We start from the raw sequence: 27993 nt of genomic DNA on the forward strand, positions 1-27993 counted from the left end.
TATAGCCACAAAACGTAAACAATAGTGTGATAATATCTGTTCAACATGCTTTTAAGGTGACAAAATCACAAGGTTTACCGGTGTTGCATTGTCATGGAAATGAAGTTGCAATACTGGATACAACTTTAATTAGTAACCTCTTATCTCACAAAAAAAAAATAATAATAATAATAATAGTTTGAACACGTGTAATGTTTACATCTAATGGCTATACTTTTGAGACCATGTGTATTTTAAGGTTTATTGACTGACCCCATTCACTTTCCTTTTTTCTAAAACACGAGGGACGAGTCAAAATGATTTTTTGTGGTAGTCAACATTATGCCACAAAAGCTGTTGATTTAGCTCAACTTATACCCAAGTATTCCTGTAAATCAGATTATTTCCAGTATATATAGTCTTGAAAGAAAAAACACTTTCAGAATTCAAAAGTGTTTATTTAGATTGACCAGGTTCTAGCATTACCATCATATACATTTTCCCCAGTCGTAACTTGCAGTTACATATAATATATACTATGTGAATACACAAATTGTAAGCATAAAAAAATACAAATACAAAAACATGTTATATAGGATAAAAAGTATAAGAACAGCAGTGACAAAGTGGAGCAAGACATATCAGTCTGCTTCTGCCTGTTTTTAAAATACATTTTGCAGATTGCACGCTTTAAATGGAGAAAGAAAAAAAAACAAACCGAGGCAGAATATCATCTTGGACACCCAAATCTGCCTCAGAAGTAAAACTCACTGGAGCCCTCTAGAAGTTTACGTGAAGGTGTAACTGAAATGTAGACTGTTATTGGTGCACCAGTGCACATGCTGCTACCTCCACCTACATCTGGGAGGCAGGACATAAAAAAAAAAAAAAAAAGAAAAAAAAAGGACTAAGGACAGCATTGCAGTGCCCTACAGTGAAGATGACCATCAACCTTCAGTGTCGCCGTTGATACTGTACAGTGGCCTGGATGTCAACAGTGATGAGGACACCATGCACTGTGAAGCCTCAGTGGCTACAAAAGGAGGCACATTTCTCCACAAGACGTTGACTCTGTGAGCAAGCAACTTAACACTCCACTGATAAGAATTGAAACCTCCTCTCTAGTTGCTAAGACACAAGGTTGACAGTAACTAACTAGGTAATTGAGAGGATATGTAAACATACAGGTCTGGAAACCAAACTAAAATGTGTTGTCACAAAGTCAGGGTAAGTAAACGTGTAGTATTATCGTTTATAAAACACTAGCCATGTAAACTTCGCCTTGATCAGGCAATATTAAGAGATCGGATGAATCTCTGCCAAAAATTATAGCTTGTATTCCACTATTAAAAGCCCTTTGTGTGTGAGTGGATTAGGGAAAAAAATAATAACATGCACTGAATATTAAGCTCTTTAGTTTGTATACAATGTCTAATAGATATGCTTGTAGCCTAGCAAAGTGATGTTATTTCCCTGACCACAATTCCAAATGAAATGTAGTTCTTGTGTAGGTTCATTAAAGGCAACATTGTCAAAATGTTTTTTTTTTTTTTAAACAACAGGATTATGTATATTTGGAATCAACATTCAACTTCAAAAGAGTTGAACCAAAGCGAGTATTAAACTGCAGTGTAAAACTATGTGGATGTTAATTAGTCAATTAACACACTCACAGAAGTGTCCTTTCTTACTCCATAATTTACTAAAGCATGAACAAAATAAGCCCTGCAACACCACTAATTAACAGTCACTGCCATGTAAGTAAAGCATCGTTCTAAACGATATTGCCAAAACAAATTAGACTGAATGTTTTCGTGGCCTTGCCTTAGTTATCCAATTAAACCAAAATAGATTAGGACATCCAGTTAAATATCAATATCTCTATCGCAAAGTCTTATTGATTATAAGGTGGTTTTTTTCAACCCCCAGTTTAAAAAAGTTCCAGTTTAACCAAAAACCATTTGGAATTAATCCCGGGATGGAAGACAAACGTTTTTCTGTTCTCTTCTTTATCAACTCAAGGCAGCAACAGAATAACCAAAACGTAAGGTAACTTTGAGGCAAACTGTTCCAGATTTTCTTTCACCCTCCTAGTATAAAAACTAACACTATGAAAGTAAAAAACAAAAACAAATCAGCTTTGCTCCAACAAACATGCTAAAACAAAATTCTTGCTATACAAATTCACCATCCCTCACCCGTCAACATTAAACATAAGCCACCTTAGTAATGTAATCTTAAACCCCCCAAAAATTTAAAATAAAATACTTCAACTCCACTCTCTGAATTGTGAACTTTCTGTATGGCATAATATACAGTTTTAAATATAGTTTTGAAAAAATTGCTCAATGAACCACAAATGACATGATTAACATATTTTGTGAAAGTCGATAAGAGACCCTGAGTGAACATGATTGGACCAGACATGATTGAGGCCCTTTTGCTCAGCTTACTAAATGACATGCATATTCCTACCTTTTAAAATAAGATTCAGATATAGATCCACCAACAGTCCGGGATTACTGTGCAGGTACAAACAAGTGTCAAATAAATCTAAAACAGAATAGAGCATCCATTCTAAATAGGTTGTCTTGTCGCTTGACAGTTTTCTCTCTCAATGTGATATGGTGCAAACGGTCATGTTGTTTTGCCCAAACATCGCAGGACCAGAGGCTATAAAACACAGTTGTTTCACATTCGAGAGCCTTGTTCTTGAAGAATCTGCAAAAGAGTTACAACGGTTAAAATGGATGATGGAAGTTTAACATGTCTAGATAAACAAAGAAGAAAAAAACTCGAATAACATGAGTAGGGCTGGGCAATATAATTAATATTATACTGCCTGGCCAAAAAAAAAAAAAAAAAGTCGCCATTTGGATTTAAATAAGCAGACACTTAAGAGCCTATGATTGGATCATTATTGCAGTGATTAATATGTTTCAGCTCGCAACAATTCTTTTAACCCTAACTGATGCAGTGTGTAGCTTCTCATTTCTTAAACATGTGGGAAAATGTATCTCATGGTCATGGAAAATATGTTACTGTGTTTGAGAAGGGCCAATTATTGGCCTGCATCAAGCAAAGAAAACAACTAAAAATTGGGTTAAGAACGGTCCAACTTAAAATCCAATTTAAAGACAGGAATGTGAAGCTTATAATTTTATAAAAGCACTTGCGTTAATTCTTCTGTTAACACTTGTGTATTATTTGAGCTGTAAAGTGGTTTAAATTGTCCTTTTTAGTCATTTTAGGGTTTGTTGACTACATTATTTTGGTAACGATGATGTAAATTTGGCTATAACTTAACACAAAAAAGATTAGCAAGTGATTTTATCACACTAAAATCTTTTTTACATGCATATCCTTTGTCTTGTGGCTATACTTTTGAAACAGTGTATATTTTAAATGTAAAAAAAATTGGCCCCCATTCACTTTCATTATAAGTGCCTCGCCGGACCCAAGATTTTTCCTTTTTTTTTTTTTAAAGAAAAGCAGGGATGCGTCAAAATACATTTTTGTGGTAATCAATATTATGCCACAAATGCTGTCAATTGAGCTCAACTTGTATTAAAACCGGAATATTCCTTTAACTAGATCTTCTTGTTTTCAACACTTTTAATCTATGTGGAAACAATCGCCGTCTATATTATGATTATGATTCCGCTGATTGAAAATCCTTTAAATCAAGCCAATTCAGAGCAAATAAAAAAAATATCAAGATATACATCAAATATCATCAAAAGGTTAAAATATTCATAAATCATTTTTGTAGTTATATCGCCCAGCCCTTAATGTGAGGCCTTTGTTTATTTGTACAAGCGACTGTTACGACTACACAGGAAGCATCCAACAATGCTTCGGTGATATCAATCCAGATGGTTTTTTTTACTGTGCATGACCCTCTGTGAAACACTGTAGCACAAAAATTTGACCTGATACTGCAATTACTTTGTCAGAAAATGGGTGAAAGAGTAAAATGAAGATTTTCAGGAAGTAACTTCTGGCTGCAGCAGCTGACAGGGGACTATTAAATATTGAGCAGGTTTTCAATCATTATCTGGGAGAAGAAAGCAGACTAAATGAGCTGAGGATATAATTCTAGAGCTGGCTAATAGGCATGAGTATAGCCAGACAGTATGCATCAAATTGGCTATTAGTAATAGAGAGAGTCAGAGAGGAAGGGAGAGAGAGCACCACTGCCATCAGCATTCAGCAGAGACCTAATTATCAGCTTAAGTGATATGTAAATGATGCCTCACCCAGAAATACTGAAAGGTGAAAAAATAAATAAATAAATAAATAAATAAATAAATAAAAAACTACTTCCTGATCCTCGGGGTGCATGCAGGGAAACAAAACACTAAACATGAGTGCATTTTGAATGGTTAATCAGCTCTTTGAATCCTGTTATGCCATGTGACCATTTGAAGAGCAGAGCTGTGGCATATTTTCTTACGATTTGTGTGTAAGTGACTATTTCTGTCGGTGCACAAGGGAAGAGAGCACAAGACAGTAAGGGGTCTGTCAGCCTCACCTTGGCTTTTTCACTGGGCTCGCTGTTTGTGCTGTATGACTGATTGTGCAGCTCCTTGGAGACCACGCAGAGGAACTCTGCTTGATCCTCATTACCGTAGTTGTACGAAGAGCCGATACTAACCAACTGGCAGGAGAGAGGAAAGGAAAATACATGACAATGATATTTCCATAGTTTACTGATTTGACTACTCATGAAATATAAACAAATCCACACGTCAATGTGGTATATTCATTTTTTTTTTTTTTTTTTTACATTTGTTGGTAGTAGTAATGTGCAACATAAACAGTATATGAATCAGAACCCAGCCCTGATAGATCAGTGAAGATCACAGATACAAAAACAGGATCATCTTATCTATATCATTTGGGATGTAAAAAAATATCTAAACCTGGAAATAGACAGAAAATTTTAAAACAAAGAATAGTTAAGGCATAAGATGAATAATAAATATAAAAGATTCTGCACTGTTTCTAGAAAACTAATCATTTCTTCACAAAGACATTCTGAAAATCAGTTGATTTTTTTAAATTGAACTTTTCACTCAAATTGTTATACTGATAGGGATGAAAATCTTATATGGAAATCTTAGGAATTTAACGATCTGGTTCCGATTCCTCTTAACGATTCTAGTTCTTTAGCGGTTCCAATAACCATTCTTTGATTTTTTTTTTTCTTCGAAAGAAATGTTCTTATTTGAGTTACTGCCTTCAGCAGTCTGTTACCAAATGATGAGATAATTCCATATTTTAACAGAATAGACTCTTGCAAATGGTGTTTACATGGACATTTTAATCAAGATATTTTATTCATTCGTTTTAATAAAATACCACTAATTAAACAAAAATTATCATTAGAAGAATCAATTTTTAACTACACATTGTCTTATCAACAACCATCCAGTATTTACTCTAAAACTTTGGTTCATTTCAAGTCAGACATGACAAGTTTTTCATTTACTTAAAAGAACCGTCATTCGTTTGGGAGCAAGCGCTGTCTGTTTTGTTGCGTAGGTTCAAATGAACCAGCTCATAAAAATAATTTGATTACACTGCTCATGTTTTATGTTTCGTGCAGTAGATTCAAAAGAACAGACTCATAAAGGCTCCAATATACTTTCGTAGAAGTTCTTATTCGTTCTTCGTTCAGGGGTAAAAAACTAATTCTAAACAGCCGAGCAACGGTATAGTGTTTCTGAACATTCAGACACCCGCCACACCACTGTAGGAAGCGTTTAGAAGTACATTTAAACATGAGGAAGCTCAGTAAAACCTTAACTAATGTGACATTAAAATGTGTCATCAATGACTTTATGCCTCATTCTATGAGTAGAATTCACATGAGGTCAGTAAAAAAAGCTGTTTTACCCAACTCGATAATGAAGTAATTATATATATGCAGTAGAAAATTTTTTAAATTGTCTGGCTTACATTTTGAATTCATGGTGCTAATGCACTAAATGCTAAACAAGGCCATAATATGCGCCAATTACACTCCGTTATTGTAATTTATGATGACACTGATACTACTGCAAAAATAGGTTTATATAAGAATGTTAATATTGACGGAATGGTGATAATTTACTTTGGGTAGATGTGTGAATGGCTTTCGCTGCAGATGGCACATGAGTAAATGAGCACTTAAGAGTATTTTAGTAGATTTTATTCCTTTTGTGGACTAATAAAAATAAAAAAATATATATATTTTTTTTTTTTTTAAATCACATGACATTTGGCTTGCACGCTGGCGTGTTCAAGTTGAATACTGACTGAAAAATGTAAACAAAGTAGTAGGTGGAGCTCCAGGTCACACCTACTGATGACGTGGACCAATGGCAGCAAGAAGGTGTTTAGCAGCCGGTAAGAAGTTTTGCTAAAGTTCGCCCAGGCAAGCTGTTACAAACCATCGAAACGAACACAAAAACACATTCATTTTGGCCTGATTTTGTTCTAAATGACATCACACCCGTTCGTTCTTTGATTTTGTAGGATCTAAATCTGGGCCTTAAGAGCAATTTATTCGGGAATTTAGCTACACTAGACGTGCTGTATGTTTCGTTCTGTAGATTCAATAGCAGTGATGCAGTGCCACCACATAGTGCAGCAGGAAACACCGTCAAGAGTTAAGCAATCTGCATTGGCAGAAGAATGAATGTTCGAGAACAATTAGTGGAACCACAAGTCATGAAAAATCATTCAATTCTGACATCTGTTCTGAATAAAAGGTTCTTGGTTTCTAACCCTACATGCTGATAATATAATATGTAGGGCTGTTGATTTAACACAGTGGTGATGAGGGCGTGGCTGAGCGACATCTGTAGAGAGCGAGGCTGGAAGAGGAAGAGCAGTAAGGATTGACACCTGTGGGAAATTATCTCTAACAGCTGTTCTGTGTTGCAGAGAGAGCTGGAGAGGGGTAAAAGGGCAATCCAGACCGCCGGAGGAGAGAGATAAAGAGAGAGACACACGCAGCAGAGTTCGTAGAGTGTGTCCTGTTGTGTTATACTGAAAAGTATTAAAAATAAAGACTCACATGAATTGTTTATCCGGTACGCTCCTGCATACGTTATTTTTTGGATTTCCAAATGTTTGAAAGTCCCTATGGATGTTTTCACATTTGAGTCTTCTTTAAATCTGTGTGCTTGCATGTTTGTTTTTCAAGAGCAGGATAGCCTCCTCCACCGGCCATGTCGACATGTTAATTTTGCTCATCAAAAAATGTATGCTTTTGGAGTAAGTAGCCTAGAAAATGACTGTTTTAGGCTAGGTATGCCATTTTTAAAATCTTCTGATTAAGACGGCTATTTTCAATGAGGTGCTTAACGGATTAAACTAGAGGTGGGGAAAAAAATCGTTTCAGCAATGCATCGCAATTCATACTCAAACGATTCTGAATCGATTCTCAAAAGAATCAGGATCGATTCTGAGTTCAGTTTAAATCACAGTAGAGCAGTGACGCGCACCAAAGACGTAGAAAGATGTAGAAATAAAGTTGCGAGTTAAGTGCATACACTAAAGTCAAGCTGTATCAAACTCATGACCATTTGTGCCCAAATGAAACTACGATCCCAAAATTCTCACAAACCCCCGCACGTAACAACAGGAGAGTTTATTCGTGATAAGCCAACAAACAACATGAAAGATGAGCTCGCACACATATTGCACGGATTTGCACACAACGGGGGAAAACACAAAAGAAAACAATAACGAGGCAGCGGTTCGGGAGATGTTGGTGATGTTTTCATTTAATTCTTTTTTTTCCCCCGATGCCTTTCTCTACTCTTGCGCGCTCTCCATTTCATTGGCTTTTGCTTTATTGCCGGTCATTGCCATTCAAAGGTGAGGAGAGGAGAAGCTGACAGCTGCACTCTCATAGAAGCAGATATATCTCTCATCCTGGACCAGCAACTTCCAGTTGTGGTTAAATATTAAAATGAATAGCATGGCATAGATTAATTTTAAATAATAATTAAATACTATTAAATGATTCACAATGCTTAAACATAAATATAATATAATCAGTTGAAGTAATAGTATTCAGTGTGTTTTGATGGAGAACCAATATTTTTTTTTCTTGTGCTTTTAAGAGATTTTTTATAAGGTTTGGTCATACTGTCCACCCATAGTGTACATAAAAGCTACTTTTTTAGTGCTATGTGTGATGTTTTGATGGATGCTGCCTGATAAAGTTAAATGTTCAAGTTGTATGTTATCTAAGTGAATCGAGCAGCAGTGGAAACGTTTTGTGAAAGTTAACTTTTATTTGAATACCATGCTAAAACAGTGCTATGTTTTCCTTTATTTTTGTGTCCTAAAAATTGTGTGTTTGAAGCCCATTTAAAATATTTATTCTATTCCAACAACAGCCAAATCCAACTCTAAATTCCGCTGAAAAGGGGCATTTATCTGCAACGTGCTTGCCTTGCATTATGGTCATTGTACAGTAAATATAGAACATGACATGCAATCGCAAAATCAACGTTTGAGAAAACGGGCATATTTACTGAAAACAATTGAATGAATAGTGCAGGACCAATAGAGCAACCCTAATAGCTTGTTCTTAATAGAATTCACCAAGTAAAAGTTATTTAACATATCAAAATATTCAGAACATTGTTGAAAACATTTAACAGATAAGCCAAATCTATGAGATAGAAAAAATGCACTGAAAAGTTGCGCATATTTCATGGTGTGCATTAGCCCATGATCTAATACGACAGCTGTTTGTTTAAGAATGTTAACCAATAACAGTTACGATGTAAAAAATAAATAAAAAATAAACAGCTAGGATGGAATCGTTAGCTGGATAGATTGTTTAACTAGTTAAGCAGTCCGCACATCGTTTCAAATAGCCTTCTTGATCAACAGGGTAAAAAGTGTCACACCTAGCCTAAAATAGTCTTTATCTAGGCTACTTGATCAAAAGCATACATTTTTGATGAGCAAAATGTACGACAACATGGTTCGGTGAAAGACGGGACCTGACTCCTATTATCCTACACTTGAAAAAGCATGCTCGAGAAAATAACTTGCAAGCACGCACAGATTTAGAGAAGACTCAAATGTGAAAACATCCATAGAGACTTGCAAGCCAACACTTAGGAAATCTGCTCCCTGCACCACCACTGACGTGATCTCTATACCTACTTTGCTGATCTTGCGAGAGGACGTTTTTCTGCGCGCGCCGCAAGTGAGAGAGGGAAGAAACAGGCATAGCCTAAGGTGAAATTAAAACTTGTATCCATCTTCTCCACATATCCTTTTTTAATAATATTTGTATAATTATTTTATATATAATGTGTAACATTAACATGCAAGTAATTTAAGCACAGCCTTTGTAATAATATAAAACCAAATGTAAAAATGTTGAACAGTTTAATGTGGAAAAATATTGACTGACTAGTAATTCCAGTGTAGACTAGCAGCATCAGAACCATTTAGTCGACTAGTCTCGGACATCCCTATTTTTTAACAGGGAGGAATGCTCTTTGCAATAATATAACATGGTGCTGTATGGTTTATGTATTCAGTGCACCCTCTTGTAGACTAAGGGTACATTTACACAACAACGATGCACTAAAAACTGAAAAGTTTTCCTTTGCGTTTTTGAAAAGTTTCGCGTACAGACGACAACATTGTCAAAACGATCCCCGTTCACACGGATCCGTGAAAACAACTACAAAGGCTGTATTATGCATGCCAGGCCAGTAGTTGGCAATGTCACTTTGTAAAGAAACACTACGTGCCTGTGCACATAAGCATTCTTCCACAGAGTGAATACAAACAATGAAGATGGCGATCACTGGTCGTAGTCGTGATGCAGTAAACCTACACTTTGCTGGAGAAGCGTCAATAAACTCAATCTTGAGCAGCACAAACACAGTCCTGTAATCCAACTTTGTAGTTTTGAATGTCTCGCACGTTGTTTTGAAGTACTCGCGCGCATGCCTATAGACTGAACACATAATACCCGTGCGCATGATGTCATAGTTTTCAAAAATTTGCGTTTTTGTATGTTTACACGGAGATGATAATGGCATCGTTCTCAAAAAACTTGCACTTTGAAACCCATTTTCAAAAGTTTGCGTTCCCTATCTGTCACTCACTCGACGTTGTGTCGATGCAGTGACACTAGGGGTCACTCTTGGGAGCCCCAACCACATCTGCTTTTTGGAAAAAAGGCCAATGAGAATTGGCGAGTGGAATTTGCATGCCACTCCCCCGGACATACGGGTATAAAATGAGCTGGTATGCAACCACTCATTCAAATTTTCTCTTCGGAGCCAAGCAGTTCTATTAATTGAAGCTGAATTCATCTGCGAAGTTGATTCACCTCATCTGCTGGATTCTACGGCGCATTTCAGCGGCTTCTCCCCCTCTGCACCCGTGGAGTGCAGAGAACGCCCCTGGGCACTTCGGCAGAAACAACTAAGAGAGTATATTCTTAGAAAATATATTCTAAAAGAGTGGCACACACGGAACGTATTTTTAAAGATGCCTTTCCATCTGCGTGTTATTCCTGGTTGCGGTCGATATCTCTCCGCTTCTGACGGCCTGATCGCTGTCTTTCGTGTCTGGGCGCTGCCCACGCGGAGACATCGTTCGTGGATGGGTACTGTCCTCACTGTGAGAACATGACCATGGCAATGTTGCGGTCGCAGCTTGCATTCGTAAGAAAGCAAGCTACCCCAGCAATTCCCCACCTCGGTCCTTCTACCTATGGGTATGAGGCTGTGCCGGTTAGCACTAGGGGCGATTTGGGGACCTCAATGGGACCACCTCTGCCGGGTATCCCCCCACGGACCTCCCATTCCCCAGCACACTCGCTTGCTCCGGTCGGGCGCTCGGACGAGATCGCCGGCTCATCTCAAAGCGAGTTCGACCCCTCGTTCGGAGACCGGGAAGACGAGATATCGAGCGCAGCATCGGAGAACGGGCTCGTCCAGTCAGACGCAGAGGCTTCGACTGGGCTTCCTCCTTCGGGAGTGGTCGCCCAGTCCCAGGCCGACGCTGAAATGACGGACATGCTTTCCCGGGCGGCCGTGAGCGTCAGGCTAGAGTGGAACCCTCCGCTCTCCCCTGAACCCTCGAGGCTCGACGATTGGTTCCTGGGATTGGGACGCAGCCCACGGCCACGTTCCTTTCTTCCCGGAAGTGCATGAGGAGCTGACAAGATCGTGGGAGGCACCTTTTACTGCCCAGTCCCGGTCTTTCAGCTCCCCCCTCTCGCTACCCTCGATGGCGGAGCGGCTGGGGGTATTCGGTAATCCCCCAGGTGGATAAGGTGCTCGCAGTGCACCTGTGTCCGCAGAGCACCGCCACCTGGCGTGGGCGCCCGAAACTCCCGTCCAGGGCCTGTTGGTTTACGTCATCCCTTACGGCTATAGCCTACGGTGCGCTGGAAAAGCCGCCTCCACCCTGCACGCCATGGCTCTCCTGCAAGTACACCAAGCCAAGGCGCTAAAAGAACTTCACGAGGGTAGTTCTGACCCAGGATTGATTCAGGAACTGCGCTCTGTGACCAACCTCGCTCTCCGGGCAACGAAGGTCACGGTGCGGTCTCTCGGGCAGGCGATGTCCACCCTGGTGGACCAGGAGCGCCACCTTTATCTCAACTTGGTTGAGATGCGCGAGGCTGACAAGGCTCAGTTCCTTGACGCCCCCATCTCCCAGGTTGGCCTATTCGGCGACACCGTCGAGGACTTTGCCCAGCAGTTCTCGGTGGTGAAGCAGCAGATGGAGGCCATACAGCACATCCTGCCCCAGTGTGGCTCAAGACCCCGCACCCCGTCTGCTCATCACCAAGGGCGTCCTTCTGCAACTACAACACCGGCTCCGCAGCAGCCCACCCCCGGCGTGGAGCCCAACGCAGGAAGCAGACCCGTCTCATGGCCGGCCGCCAAGTACCTGAGGAAGGCTTCGAAGCACCCCCGAGACGGGCGACCCAGGGGCAAGAAGATCCACTTCTCCGGAGCTGGTGAGCAGACCACTCCATCCCCCGGTGGAGGGCCGGGAGAAGAATCTTTTGTTTCCTTTTCATTTAATTTCGCCGCATGTCCAAGTGGCTGCGGTACCCAAAAATTCAACAAGAGAGCGGTTTTCTTGTTCCCTGGGTCACATGTTCGGTGTGCACGGCCATCGTCATGACCACCGTCCCATCTTTGCAGGTATGGCGCCCCAGCGGCGGTCCCCCCGCCCCTGTGTGCCCAGCTGTGGCACAAACACGCCCACACGGGATTGGGTCCGGTGGACTACGGGGACGAGATTCCTCCTCCCCCATCCTCAACCAAACTTATGGTGGGCGGCAGGAGCCAGGTAAGTGCATCGATGTCCTTGGCCTCAGCACGGCCATGGAGCTCGAATCCCCTCGATGTGGCACCTCGAGCTCCGCCCAGCCGTGAGGCCCCACCCGCTGGTATGTCCGACATTATCATTCCCTTGGTCCCCCTCGCCCAGAGTTTGGACGCGAGGATCACGCTTTCCAACCCGTCGCGGTGGCTGACCCGGACCGTCTGACTCGGCTACGCAATTCAGTTCGCCAGGCACCCGCCCAGGTTCAGCAGCGTCCGCTTCACCTCGGTGAAGGGCGAAAACGCTGCTACCTTGCAGCGGAGATCGCTACCCTTCTGCGCATGGGCGTGATAGAGCCTGTCCCTCCAGCAGAGATGAAGAAAGGGTTCTACAGCCCTTCATCGTACCGAAGAAAGGCGGTGGGTTGCGACCAATCCTGGACCTGCGAGTACCGAACCGGGCTTTGCACAGACTCCCGTTCAAGATGCTGACGTAAAAATGCATTTTAGCGAGCGTCCGGCATCAAGATTGGTTCGCGGCGGTAGACCTGAAGGACGCGTACTTTCACGTCTCGGTCTTGCCTCGACACAGACCCTTCCTGCGGTTTGCCTTCAAAGGCCAGGCGTACCAGTACAAGGTCCTCCCCTTCGGCCTGTCCCTGTCCCCTCGCGTCTCCACGAAGGTCGCAGAGGCTGCCCTTGCCCCGCTAAGGGAAGGCACCTCAGCCGACTGGGCCTTCGGGTCAACTGGGAAAAGAGCAAGCTCTCTCTAGTAAAATAATCATTCCCAAATTTGAATCGGTAAATAACATCTAATCACTGAAAGCAGTACAAGCCTAGTTTGGCTTATCACTTGCCAAATTTAGCCTGTTGCTCGTCATTAGTCTATCAAATCACTGGCTTTAGATCACCGACGTCCAAACCTTGGCAGTGAAAGAACAGCTTCTTGATGACTGTTTTTTGAGCGGCCTAACAACAGTCATAATGTTGCCCATATAAGCTTTTTAACACTATTTAATACTATTGTTTACTGTTAAAATTGTACCCTAAAACTCTTTGAACCAATAGCATAACCCCAATTCCCTCTTGTGTTTCTAATTACCTGTTCAAACTTCCAGCCATCTGACATTGTAGAGACCATCTGTGTTAGTTCCTCCTCTTGACACTGCAGGACTCTGTAGACGTGCTTCACAGGGAGCTGAGGGAAGAGGAGAAACTTATATATGAAGAGGCAAGGCATACCTTGAATTTCAGTTAGTGCTCTGGTTTAACTGTGAAATGATTCAGTCCTTTCTGTAGACCCACAAATGTAATAAGATGAAGGTGCTGAGATGCCAGATTTCAGAAAACAGAGGGCACATTTGACATTGGATACAGCAGGAGCATTTGAGAGAACCTGGAAATGCTGTTTAAGACAAACCCATGCAAATCACAAACTATAATCATTTTTGATTGGTTAATATTTTGGTTTTGAATCAATGGGCCTCATTCATGAAACACAAGCAGAACAATGTGTAAATTGTTCGTAAACCATTCAAGTCAATGCAACAATTTTGTGTTTTTTTTTTTTTTTTACAGAGAAAAACTATTTACAGAGAAATTCTTTTTGAATAAGGCCCAATGTTTGTCCATTTTAAGAAATATTTGTTTAACATGAAATTAAAAGCTAGCACAAAACAAATATTCAGGGTGTGGTTGATGCAGATATCTAGAAAGCAGGGTGGCTGATGGCCAAAATAATGCAGATATGGCTGAAAATTGCCACAGACCTCCCGATTCAATATTACAATGATATTTAGTTGGTGATTCAATATGTATTGGAATTTTTAAAGTATTACAATTTAGAAAGAAATGTTTATTGAACGATAGTTGTGTCTGACATGACATTTGTTTCACTCGGTAACACAGAATTTGCAGGTACAAGGTAGGGATGTGCAAAACTAACAGTTTTCATAACCGACTAGTCAGTGCGTTGTCTGAGCTATTAGTCGACTAGTCAGTGTTAAGGATGTATAATTAAGTTGCACTATGTCCACGTGACCCCAATCAGACATACAGGCTTATATAGATGTTAAGCACAGCCCTTTAACAGGGTAATTAACAGATATTCAACAAATAAATAGGCCAAATAACTATAACTTTTTATTACACAAAACTATCAAAGTAAAAAAAAAAACATAAGAAAAAGAAAGCCACCAGTATGCTTCTGTGCATTTTGATGCAGAATGACCCGCTTCAATGTAACCAGAGCTCTTGAAATCACAGGGCGATACTCACTCCGCATTCAAAGTGCATAGCTGTTAGATTATAAACATTGTAAGCAAACAACATGTAGTTCACAGCATCCAACAGTTTGACAAGCCTTTTTATGGCAACTATTTATTAATTCAGTGTCAAGACAGTCTCAGCAGAATGAATGCTGAAAAAAACTCCTCACAACATCTCACAAATAAATGACATTTTGAATGCGGCGAGTTTGTACACAACAGTGGTGCTTTAATGGCTGTAACAGCGGTGCATCAAATGAATAAACGTAAAGAACTAGATAGACAAAACTTTTCTGAGAGAAAACCTTTTCGTGTGTAATTCGGCACAACAATAGCTTACTATATCGATATTTCATTGTATTTGCATATTAATATAAATTTTTTTTATTTATTTTTTTTATTAGAGAACTACGATTTTTTCCCCCACCCCCAATGTGTATATGATATAATTTATTTAAAGCAAGTGAGATGTAAATTAAATTGCTAAAATCTTATTCTATACAGTATTTACAAGGAGTGTACAACAGAGTCATTATCTGTGTCTGTATCTGTTGCTATGGCAAAATTATCTGTATTCGGATAGAACCAGGTATGGGTGTGGCTTAGACCAGAAGTGCATCAACACTAAATGACACACCCATTTTTAATTACATTTATAGTTTCTGTAAATAAATTATGCCTTGTATATGCAGATTCATAAAATATTTATAATAATAATAATAATTATTATTATTTTTATTATTAGGCTTTTATTATTCAATTATACTATTATATATTTTTTGTACCAGATGAAGCTAAACATTAATTGTGGAATTTGATGTTAAATCTGGTTTCTCCTTGTATTTCTGATATTAAAATCTGCTGAAACGTTAATGTTCATTTTTGTTTTCCGTCTGTGGATGCGTCATGGTGTCAAGCAACTGTGAAATGTCAAGCACACATTTTGCAGATAATATGGGCAAAATTATTGAAATGCAGTGGAATACATGGCAAGAGCGAGCCTTTTTAGCTTTACAGAAGAGAACAGCGGGAAAATAAAGAGCATTTTTAGAGCCCTGTACACACCGCCAGCGGCATAGCAACACAAGCCCATTAATTTTCAATGAGAGCACAGCGACTTCCGGCGACAAGAGCTGACATGTACAAGAATATTCTGAATAGATGTACACCCCATGGAGCATTTAACCCTTTATAGAGCATCTGAAAGTTTTTGGAATAAAGGCTTAAACAGACAATTGTCTTAATTGCTGATGTGGATATAAATAGGGCTGAAACGATTAGTCGACGTTATCAACAACGTCGACAATAAAAAATTGTCAAAGATTTTTGTTGTCAAACAGTCATTTGATGTAATGTAACGTAACATGAGATCATATGAAACTCTAATAATGGCGCACAAGAGCAGCACTGCAGCTCGCGCCTGACTGAGGAGTGGAAGACAACACAGCTCAGTCCAGATGCACTCTAAACTTTCCAAATAGCTTCAGGTGATGTAGATCGCAAAGTATGAGGGAATTATACAAAAATACAAAGTAAACACAGAAGCACTCTCGTCGTGGAATAAGCAGAGCAAGAGCTGCTGCTGCGCTTAAGCAAAACTTGCATGTCGAGCATCTTTAAAAGGACACACCCCGGCCTTATATCTTTAATGCGATATAGCTTTTTTTAAAGTTCAAATAATAAGGAAGCAGGTCATTTAAATAACTACAAACTCCAAAACTGGCATTTGTCTGTGCGGTCAGCGCCTCTTCTATGAGTTGAGTGAAGTGTCCCGATCTAAGGGGGAGAGATTGAAATTGCACCTGGCTGATGCACACTCTGTCGCGGGGACGCTCATCCCTCGAGCGTGTGCACTTGCTGCAGCTAGATTATAACGTGATTGCTCGTGACTTATTGAATCATAATATGTGTCACTGTACATTTCTTTTAGTGAAGAAAATTAGCAATACGCAGCTTTATTAATAAGAGACTTTTGTGAGTTAAAAATGGATTGAAGTGAACAAAAAGGTGAGAGAGGGTAGTCTTCGCCCCATTACACACTGCAACAAAATATATTTTTGATGTGTTTTGGCTTGTTTCCAATATAAATATCTAAAAATCCTTAAAAAAAATAAATTAAATAAAATAATAAAAAAAAGATGCATTCACCTGAGAAGCATCATATAAGATTTTTAGACTTGCTTTTAGAGAATAGACCTTGAATAGAAGTATATTTTGTCTTTACTGCACTCACAGATGTATAACCAAGTGAAAAAATACACATATACAAAATACACTTATATTTAAAGATACATTCTCTAAGGAATCATTAAAGAATGGAAAGCTTCCGCCAACCATGACACAAGCCCGGATCAGTCTGATTCTTAAAAAGGACAAAGATCCAAGCGAGTGTAATTTCCCTGATCCAGCTAGATGTTAAAATATTGTCAAAAATTTTGGCTAACCCATTAAGTTATGACATCTCTTATACATATAGATCAGGTGGGGTTTATTCGGGGCCGTAGCTCTTCTGATAACATTAGGCGTTTCATCAATATCATGTGGTCAGTGGCGAATGATCAGACTCCGGTCGCTACCATCTCACTTGATACCGAAAAGGCGTTTGATATGGTAGAATGAGATTATTTTATGATTTTGGAAATATACGGGTTCGGAAATACTTTTATTGGATGGATTAAGCTACTTTATAGACATCTGGTAGTGGCGGTTCAAAGGAATGGATTAATTTCAGATTATTTTACTCTGGATAGGGGCACCCGGCAGGGTTGCCCTCTTTCCCCATTATTGTTCTGTCTTGCCCTGGAGCCATTAGCAGCCATGATAAGAAAGGAGGATGATTTTCCAGGGGTGATGGAGGGAGGTGTGGCGCATAAGCTTTTGCTTTATGCAGATGATATTTTATTATTCGTCTCAGACCCTACTAGATCTATGCCTTGCCTCCACAGAATTATTAATTCCTTTTCTAAGTTCTCAGGATACAGAGTTAATTGGTCTAAATCCAAAGCTTTGGCACTGACAGCTGTGGCGGAATGATCCACCCCTCTGGCTTGTCATCGTCGCCCCGCCTCTTAGGACCGCCCTTCAGCCAGGCTCACGACGGAAGTTGGGCGGGAGAGCGAGAAGAGGTGCATAATTAATAAGCCTCGTTTGGTCAGCGGTGAATGAAACACACCTGATGGGAATAATGCTTCATCACTGCTGTCTTTAAAACGCAGTGCGCACCTTTTCTCGGGGAACCGGCTTCAAATCTCCATGTGTGCACACACTGGCATCCTCGCACGCCCAGGCCTGGTAGGGATCGGATGAGTGCATGCGCTGCCGGACCCGTTCTTTGGACCCCCGGACGTTGTAATGAGTCACCGGGGGTGAACTGCTCATGTTGCCGCCGGCGGGCTAGATGCCGGGCCGCCTTCCCCTCACGCTTGCCGTGGGCCTGGGAAGACAGGCCGCCAGTGACGCCGCTGCACCACAAGCCATGGACTTTGGAGGGGAGCGTGAGCGGCCGACTGACCCAGCCCGTGCCTGGGCTATCCTATGAACACTACCCCGCCCCTTTCACGGAGCCCCGTTCACCGCGAGGATGCCAGATTTCCCCTTTATTATGAACACTAATCTCCCTTGGACACTTTATTACCCCTTTTGGACATTTTTACGTTTATTATAGTTTCCAATAAATGCCTCTCCGAGGCTTGATGCCACACCCACTGTGTCTGTCTCTTGCTCACCCAGCCACACAGCGTACTGCCCGGTAACAGGCAGTAAATACCATAAATAATTTTAGATAAAGTTTTAGCCAAATTGTTCAGATTTTTCTGTTCGCACAGTAGTTTTTTCCCCATCAGCGAATCAAGATTCACAACACTGCATGTATGCTGCATAAATGACACATGCACACTCTGATGTAAACAAAAACAAAGTGCACAAAAGTATGGCTGAAGGCGGAACGCAGCCGACCCTTTATTCACCTTCTAAAAGGGTAAAGTCGGAAGTGTGGAAGTATTTTGGGTTCCATAAAAATGCAGAAGGATTGTTGGCTGAAGATGGTTTCCCTTTGTGTATAACATGTGGCAGAAAAGTGGCAATGAAACATGGGAACACCTCCAACATGTTCGCTCATCTGCGGGACAGGTAAGTTGTGACAGTTCTGCTGGTTTTTCCAAACTGTTTTTGAAAACTAAGAGACAACACTCTAAGTGACAACTAAGACGACCAAGAAAGTGAACTGTTGCTGCCATTTGCAGATAATAGCTTGCATTCAAGTGGCCGAAGAGTAGTTCACAAAAAAATTTGCTAGCTACACAGTAATGTTTGTGTCTTGTAGTTACAAATAAAATACAGTTGTAATCAGCTAATACTACATCCTGTAATTAATAATGTCAATGTGGCATGATGATTTCAATATTAAGTTCATGCTGGAACACCACCCAATTGTATGTTGCATACAGTGCAAGTGAACTAGCGGTTATTAGTTAGCACCTAGCTATATATTAGCAACTGGCTTGCTATCCTGAAAAAAAACAAAAAAACAACAGGCATACTATTGTTGCAGCCTAATAGCTGGCCCAATAAAATTAGTCTAGCCTTACGTTAGCCTCAACAAGATAAGTTGTAGGTCTGTACTGATCTGTAATGATCAGTGGCCCCATGGCATAGTAACCATTTAAATATTAAGACATCAACTTAATGTTATACATTATTTGGCTATGTATCTATGGTGTTGATGATAGTTATTCTAAATGTTATCGGTTCTTAACAAAGTTCTTTGTTATCTGTTCATTTAAAAGGCTAGTATGGTATTGAAAATGTAATTAAACTTATTAAGAGAACAAAAATAAAAAAATTTTCAAAAACCCGTTTTTGTATTGTAATTAAATACTGTGATAATACCATTTATCGCGACAAAAGCTGCAGCAATTATCATGCCGTGAAAATCCGATACCATCACATGCCTATGTATGTGTATTACATCTCTAAACACAGCTTTCAGTACTTGTTTTTTGGATTAATAACATGTGAAATGATAAAAATGTTATGGCCTTTATGTAGACTTTCTGAGTGCGTTACCCTAATGCCGACAGTATTGTTTTCTATATAAGCTCCAGGTGTTCTTTTTTTTTTCTTTCTTTTTTTATAACCCCCCATTCTGCATAGTTTGTTGAGGTTATCTAATTTTGAAACCCTTCTTGGTAATGTTTGTGAATAAAACAGAATATACATTTCTCATACTGCCGTACTTGTTACTTTTAACTTATATTTTAATTTACGAGTAATCTATTACTCATTTTTTGTGGGTTATACCGCTCGACTACAAAATTACTCGAAAATGCCCATCTCTACTCTTGACAAGCTCAGATTTCGCACACAATAAACAGAGACTGCAAACAGAGTCGAGACTGCCTTCAGGAATGATGTATTTGGCTTCGGGCACATCCCTAGTATTTATTCAGTTTCCCCCCAAATAATTGAAAATGTGCACTTTCAGTTAATAAGGCTATCGGTAGATTTTGAAGTGACACAAAGATTTTGAAAGTGTAATGTTTACTTACCTGTGCCGTCTTACAATCCCTCTCCCTGATTTTGTCTTTCACGAGTTTAATCAATGAAGTGATATTGTAGAATTCAGCCTCTTCCAGCACACCTAAGGAACATTATAAAGACTAAATGTCTTATCAAAGTCTATGTAGGCTATCACGGTTATAACTAATGACAAGAATATTTGCACCTTAATAACAAGTTTCAACTGAATTTAGCTGTTGAGTAGGGAGAAAACAGAGTAACTCCAACAGCATGGAAAAATCTTAAAGTTTCATAATTGCATTCTCGGCATACCTTCTTCTGCCAGGCCTCTGTTCAAAACCAGCTTCCCATGTCTCAGGTAGTTGAGCACCGGACCAAAATAAGTGGGATCTCGGTCTATCAAATAAGCACCTGTTTCATCCTTGATGAGAAAAGAACATTAAGAGCTTCATCAGTACTATGATACTCATATCCAAAGAGACTTCTGCATAATAAAAATTGCTTATTCTGTTGAGGATTGTTAAATCTGGCTATAATCATTCAGTACCTCATGATGAGATAGCAGGTATGGCTTATTTAAATAATGGAAAAATCTCTCAGAAATTATAAACAGTGTCTGTCCAAAGAGTCTCTGCCAAGACAAGGTGTGGCTGACATTTAACATATATGCTGCAAAGCCCATAGGGACCCTGATCCATTTCCAGCAAAACATCGTTAACACAGATCAATATCTGGGTCAGAAAGTGGGCTTTATTCTACAATGTTTAGACACAAATGAACACGCATAGCAAGTACAATTTTACAGTAAAGTCATATAATTTCTAACAACGAAAGCTTGTTTATTTAGAATTATTGTTTTTGACCAAACCGAGGGACAGAAGAAATTCTTTGTCTTTTTCTGGCTTTCAACTGTCGTTACCCTAATAAATGATGCATACTGACCTTTAAAAGTTTAAAAGCATGCAGGCAACCCGATTTGCTCTTGTGTCACATGAAGAAGAAACTGATAGATTTAGGCTATTAAAAGCATGATCGCACTTGTGTGACCTGATAATGGTCAAACTTGGATGATAACAACATTTATCATAATTCCCAGTTGACTGGTATAATTGGTTGCTATTTCTATTCTGGATCAATTTCTTCCAATTAATGTTTCCTGAGTATTAAATGAGTGAATTTATTTAGGCTCCTAATTAGCTGACAGGTTAAAATATTCAGTACAGAAATAACAAACAATACCTCAAGAATACTGCAAATCTTATACAATTTTTTTTAGTTATTTAGTATACCTCTAGTGTTAAATGCTAATTAGGGATGCACCGATCCAATACTGACATTTTTAAACAGATCAGGTATCGGTCCGACGAGCCCGATCCAAATCCGATACTGTGTGTTAGTCATGTTCGTTACTGTCAAACTCAAAAAATGACATAAAAGAACCATTAAAACACAATTAAAGTAGTTCATATGATTCATGCATTTTATTAAAAGCCACTTGAAGACGTGCGATAGCTCCGTGAATCAAAAAAGGCTGTGTTTAAAAAGTAAATATATAAAATGCACACGCAGCTCCAGCGCGTTATTGAATGGCGCTGCTCTGTTTACACACTCACGGCTTTTTAGCCTTCACAGCGGTGTGCAATATCTGAGCGCTACTCACAAACAACATCTCAGATGTAGATGCTCAATAGTTTGGTTCACTTATATGCATTTAGAACGGCACCAGAGGTGCATTTTTAGCAGAATTTGAATACGAAGCAAATTAAACTACTGTGAACTTGCCTACAAACAGACACACACAGGACTTCCTGGAGAGTTCAGAATGTCATAATAAAAGCGTGAGGTTTTTAAAAGTTAAAGGTGTCACGGGGAGACTCACAGAGGCAGAGATATGAACTCAGTAGCAGGGTTTATTGAACAGATGATTGAAACAGTGATGTAAACATTGTGAGTAAATCCAATTGAGCAGAGTGGCAAACAGCAGGCGAGTAATATCCAGACAGGGTATAGACACGATGAACAGATAACTCACAACAGTCTTATGATACTTGCAGGAAATAATGAAGACACAGGTATGTTTGACATAGTAGAAAGGTCTAGAGTCTCAGAGGTATCATCGATGAGAACAGACAAAGTCTGTCTCTCGTTTGGAAGGATGCGTCCTCCAGAGGTCGCATTTGTCAGCCGCATACGTCTCGTTTCAGAAAAGCGAGTAGGACACTTCAAATGCAGCCTTCGAATGCGACCTTCTTTCACTGGAATTCGGAGGATGCATGAGGTGTATCCTTCGTGGGCTCTCACAACCCACAATTCTTTGCTTCAACGGAAATGTCTAAAAAAAAAAATGCCCGTAAATATGATGTTCAAACCAAGTAATGTTCATTCGCAAGTTGAAGTACCTCAGTAGATGGGTGCAGAGTATATAATATGTATAATTATATTAATATATAATTAAAGTATTAGACTAAAGGTACAACTGTAAAATCTATTTTCTTTTCTCTTTACATCATTATAACTCTCCTAAAATGTACCTCATACATTCCATTCCAGAGGGACTTTGTTCCCTTCTCACTCAAAGCGCTCGTGCTTGTTAAAGAGTGGCATGCTGTCATAGCAACCATGTTACGTTCCGTTTCCGTTTGTCATACGAAGGCCGTCTCGTTTAAACGAGACTTGTTTAAAGGAGGACACTCGGTATACTGCAACCTTCAAAGGACGCGACCTCCGGAGGACGCATCCTTCCAAACAAGACACAGACAAAGGGTGTGTGTGAAAGCGGGGTATATATGCAGTCCTTGATTAGCCACTAATGATATGCAGGTGCGTGTAATCAGAACTCAGGGGAGAGTGAGAGCTGTGACGGCAGTGAGGAAGAATTATATATTACTATATATTACTATTATAATATATAATTATTCTTATCATTTGTTTACAAATTATAATAATATTTTAGTTGAATGGGTTCCAAAAAATAACTGTGTGATTGAAAATGGAGCTGATATCTTACAACTAAATTGAACAAAAAAAAGGGATCTGAATCCTTTAAAGTCCAGATACAAGTTGAAAAAAAAAAAAAAAAATTAAAAATAAATAAATAAAAAAATAAAATAATAAAAAGCCATTGTTCCAATTGTTTTGTCAGATAAACATTTGTAAAATGGTTATTTCTGCGGTTTAGTCACATAAACACTGGTAAAATAGTAAATATTTCTAAGGGTTAGTCATATATACACTAGTTAAAAAGTTAGACTTAGTACTTATATGGTTTAGTTTGATTAAAACTAATAAAACGGCTCACATTTATATGGTATACGTATGCACTAGTAAAATTGTAATATTTTTAAGCACTAATAAAATAGTAAGTTTGTCTGCAGTTTAGTCACATAAACAGTAAACACTGGTAAAATGGTTAATATTTCTAAGGATTGGTCAGATTAAAACTAGCAAAACAGCTCATATTTATATGGATACATAGGATAAACACTAATAACATGGTAATATTTTAATAAACACTAATAAGATGGTTGATATTCCAATTGTTTTGCCAGATAAAATAGTTAATATTTCTGTGGTTTAGTCACATAAACACTGGTAAAATAGTTAATATTTCTAAGGATTGGTCAGATTAAAACTAATAAAACAGCTCATATTTATATGGTTACATAGGATAAACACTAATAACATAGTTGATATTCCAATTGTTTTGCCAGATAAACACTAATAAAATAGTTAATATTTCTGTGGTTTATTCACATAAACACTGGTAAAACGGTTAATATTTCTAAGGGTTAGTCATATATACACTAGTAAAACAGTTAGACCTAGTATTTTATGGTTTAGTTTGATTAAAACTAGTAAAATTATTAATATGTATATGGTTACATAGGATAAACACTAATAACATGGTAATATTTTTATGAACACTAGTAAAATGGGTGATATCTAAATTGTTTTGTCAGATAAACACTAGTAAATTAGTTCATATTTCTATGGGTTAGTCAAATAAAAACTAGTAAAATAGTTCATATATCTATGGGTTAGTCAAATAAAAACTAGTAAAATAGTTCATATTTCTATGGGTTAGTCATAAAAACTAGTAAAATAGTTCATATATCTATGGGTTAGTCATATAAAAACTAGTACAATAGTTCATATTTCTATGGGTTAGTCATATAAAAGCTGGAAAATAGTTCATATTTCTATGGGTTAGTCATAAAAACTAGTAAAACAATTCATATATCTATGGGTTAGTCAAATAAAAACTAGTAAAACAGTTCATATATCTATGGGTTAGTCATATAAAAGCTGGTAAATTAGTTCATATTTCTATGGGTTAGTCATATAAAAGCTGGCAAATTATTTCATATTTCTATGGGTTAGTCATATAAAAGCTGGTAAATTAGTTCATATTTCTATGGGTTAGTCATATAAAAGCTGGTAAATTAGTTCATATTTCTATGGGTTAGTCATAAAAACTAGTAAAACAATTCATATATCTATGGGTTAGTCAAATAAAAACTAGTAAAATAGTTAATTTCTATGGGTTAGTCATAAAAACTAGTAAAACAATTCATATATCTATGGGTTAGTCCAATAAAAACTAGTAAAATAGTTAATTTCTATGGGTTAGTCATAAAAACTAGTAAAATAGTTCATATATCTATGGGTTAGTCATATAAAAACTAGTACAATAGTTCATATTTCTATGGGTTAGTCATATAAAAGCTGGAAAATAGTTCATATTTCTATGGGTTAGTCAAATAAAAGCTGGTAAAATAGTTCATATTTCTATGGGTTAGTAATATAAAAACTAGTAAAACAGTTCATATATCTATGGGTTAGTCAAATAAAAACTAGTAAAATAGTTCATATATCTATGGGTTAGTCATATAAAAACTAGTAAAACAGTTCATATTTCTATGGGTTAGTCATATAAAAACTAGTACAATAGCTCATATTTCTATGGGTTAGTCATATAAAAGCTGGAAAATAGTTCATATTTCTATGGGTTAGTCAAATAAAAACTAGTAAAACAGTTCATATATCTATGGGTTAGTCAAATAAAAACTAGTAAAATAGTTAATTTCTATGGGTTAGTCATAAAAACTAGTAAAATAGTTCATATATCTATGGGTTAGTCATATAAAAACTAGTAAAATAGTTCATATTTCTATGGGTTAGTCATAAAAACTAGTAAAACAATTCATATATCTATGGGTTAGTCAAATAAAAACTAGTAAAATAGTTAATTTCTATGGGTTAGTCATAAAAACTAGTAAAATAGTTCATATTTCTATGGGTTAGTCATATAAAAACTTGTAAAATAGTTCATATTTCTATGGGTTAGTCATATAAAAACTTGTAAAACAGTTCATATTTCTATGGGTTAGTCATATAAAAACTAGTAAAATAGTTCATATTTCTATGGGTTAGTCAAATAAAAGCTGGTAAAATAGTTCATATTTCTATGGGTTAGTAATATAAAAACTAGTAAAACAGTTCATATATCTATGGGTTAGTCAAATAAAAACTAGTAAAATAGTTCATATATCTATGGGTTAGTCATATAAAAACTAGTAAAACAGTTCATATTTCTATGGGTTAGTTATATAAAAACTAGTAAAACAGTTCATATATCTATGGGTTAATCATATAAAAACTAGTAAAACAGTTCATATATCTATGGGTTAGTCATATAAAAACTAGTAAAACAGTTCATATATCTATGGGTTAGTCATATAAAAACTAGTAAAACAGTTCATATATCTATGGGTTAATCATATAAAAACTAGTAAAACAGTTCATATTTCTATGGGTTAATCATATAAAAACTAGTAAAACAGTTCATATTTCTATGGGTTAATCATATAAAAACTAGTAAAACAGTTCATATTTCTATGGGTTAGTCATATAAAAACTAGTAAAACAGTTCATATATCTATGGGTTAGTCATATAAAAACTAGTAAAACAGTTCATATATCTATGGGTTAGTCATATAAAAACTAGTAAAACAGTTCATATTTCTATGGGTTAGTCATATAAAAACTAGTAAAACAGTTCATATTTCTATGGGTTAGTTATATAAAAACTAGTAAAACAGTTCATATTTCTATGGGTTAGTCATATAAAAACTAGTAAAACAGTTCATATATCTATGGGTTAGTCATAAAAACTAGTAAAACAGTTCATATATCTATGGGTTAGTCATATAAAAACTAGTAAAACAGTTCATATATCTATGGGTTAGTCATATAAAAACTAGTAAAACAGTTCATATTTCTATGGGTTAGTTATATAAAAACTAGTAAAACAGTTCATATTTCTATGGGTTAGTTATATAAAAACTAGTAAAACAGTTCATATTTCTATGGGTTAGTCATATAAAAACTAGTAAAACAGTTCATATATCTATGGGTTAGTCATAAAAACTAGTAAAACAGTTCATATTTCTATGGGTTAGTCATATAAAAACTAGTAAAACAGTTCATATTTCTATGGGTTAGTTATATAAAAACTAGTAAAACAGTTCATATTTCTATGGGTTAGTTATATAAAAACTAGTAAAACAGTTCATATTTCTATGGGTTAGTTATATAAAAACTAGTAAAACAGTTCATATTTCTATGGGTTAGTCATATAAAAACTAGTAAAACAGTTCATATATCTATGGGTTAGTCATAAAAACTAGTAAAACAGTTCATATTTCTATGGGTTAGTCATAAAAACTAGTAAAACAGTTAATATATCTATGGGTTAGTTATATAAAAACTAGCAACATATATTGGTGTAGTATGATGAAGACAAATGAAAAATTACATTACTATAGTTTAGTCAAACAAACACTATTCAAATAGTTTTAATGGTTTAATCAGATAAACACATGTGGATTTAGGAAGTTCCTCAGTTATCAGCTGACATGTTGCAAGTTTGTCTACTGGTGGGGACTAAAGGCGAGGTGGTCTCGTATTTCAGCATTACAGGCTTAAACTTGCTAAGACTACTCTTAACATCATTAAAAAAGTATCTTTAACTACATTTGGCGGTCAAGAACTAACTTACGTTAGTGAAAAGGGTGCATGAAGTGTTATTAATAAAGCTAAGATAGTAAGCAGGGCTCCATTCACTTTTACTTTACCAGCTAGCCGATTAGCTAAATATATATATATAAAAAGATACCACTTTAGCGGAATAAAACAGAACAGACCGGTTTTTTCGAGCATTTTGAGCTTCATCGACTCTCTTTAACCCAAAATAAGCGAAATCACGCTTAATTTCCATTCTCATGTAAATGAATAGCAATGTAAATACCTTGTCAGAGTCGAGGTCGGGGTCGGCCTGACACAGTCGATACAGGAAAGATTTCGAGTCTCTACAAAGCGTCTGTCTCGTCGTGAGAAAGTACGTGCCGCCGACGTTCAGGCGAACCCATTTGGACGATCCGCTCCCGGACGGCTGCATTCTCTCTCCGGGAGAAAGGGCGGGACACCTCCGACCGTACGAGCCGCTCGGGTCAGGGCTCTTCTCCGCCATCCCTCCTCTGTTCTCCCCGCTTCCTGACTGATGATGATGGAACTGAGCGAGAGTAGGAAGTGTGCGGAGTTTAAGAGCTACTGTGCCCTCCCATTCCATCCGACCACACAGGCTCTGTCTCAAAACATAGTGAGCTGCCTACCTAGACATTATAGTCGCGCGCAGCACTGTAGGGCATGCAAAGATGCTGCACGCGCCCTCGATGCCCAAAACGCTGTCTTGTAAGACGGCACTCTAGCTTTTGATACACAGCCAGCGTTATTTTTATTTATTTATTTATTTATTTATTTATTTACTGTAACTACGTTGGACTTTTTGCTGCCTGCATGAGTAATTCTTTCTTATTTCTGAGAAATTATGTAATTATAATAATAAA

The 27993-nt window shown here is 37.9% G+C and overlaps 1 protein-coding gene across 1 annotated transcript; it reads right to left on the reverse strand.

Moving 5' to 3' along the window:
* Nucleotides 1–1491: 1491 nt before the first annotated feature.
* LOC127451617 (BTB/POZ domain-containing protein KCTD5-like) lies at nucleotides 1492–27671 on the reverse strand. Its single transcript, XM_051716422.1, has 6 exons — nucleotides 27396–27671; nucleotides 20399–20507; nucleotides 20116–20207; nucleotides 13405–13500; nucleotides 4514–4639; nucleotides 1492–2700 (listed from the first exon to the last, which is right to left on the reverse strand). Exons 1-6 carry the CDS (start codon nucleotides 27615–27617, stop codon nucleotides 2671–2673), a joined length of 675 nt encoding a protein of 224 aa, XP_051572382.1. The 5' UTR covers nucleotides 27618–27671; the 3' UTR covers nucleotides 1492–2670.
* Nucleotides 27672–27993: the final 322 nt, after the last annotated feature.

The sequence above is a fragment of the Myxocyprinus asiaticus genome, chromosome 14, assembly GCF_019703515.2.
Source record: "Myxocyprinus asiaticus isolate MX2 ecotype Aquarium Trade chromosome 14, UBuf_Myxa_2, whole genome shotgun sequence".
In the NCBI taxonomy this organism is placed as follows: Eukaryota; Metazoa; Chordata; class Actinopteri; order Cypriniformes; family Catostomidae; genus Myxocyprinus; species Myxocyprinus asiaticus.

Bases quoted from the DNA above. Each gene is read 5' to 3' on its own strand.
- LOC127451617 (XM_051716422.1), bottom strand. From the start codon at position 27,617: ATGGCGGAGAAGAGCCCTGACCCGAGCGGCTCGTACGGTCGGAGGTGT. The intron at 20,208-20,398 runs GTATGCCGAGAA...AATGTTCCTTAG, and splicing joins CAGAGGCCTGGCAGAAGAAG to GTGTGCTGGAAGAGGCTGAA. The intron at 2,701-4,513 runs GTGAGGCTGACA...ACTCTTTTGCAG, and splicing joins AGCCCAGTGAAAAAGCCAAG to ATTCTTCAAGAACAAGGCTC.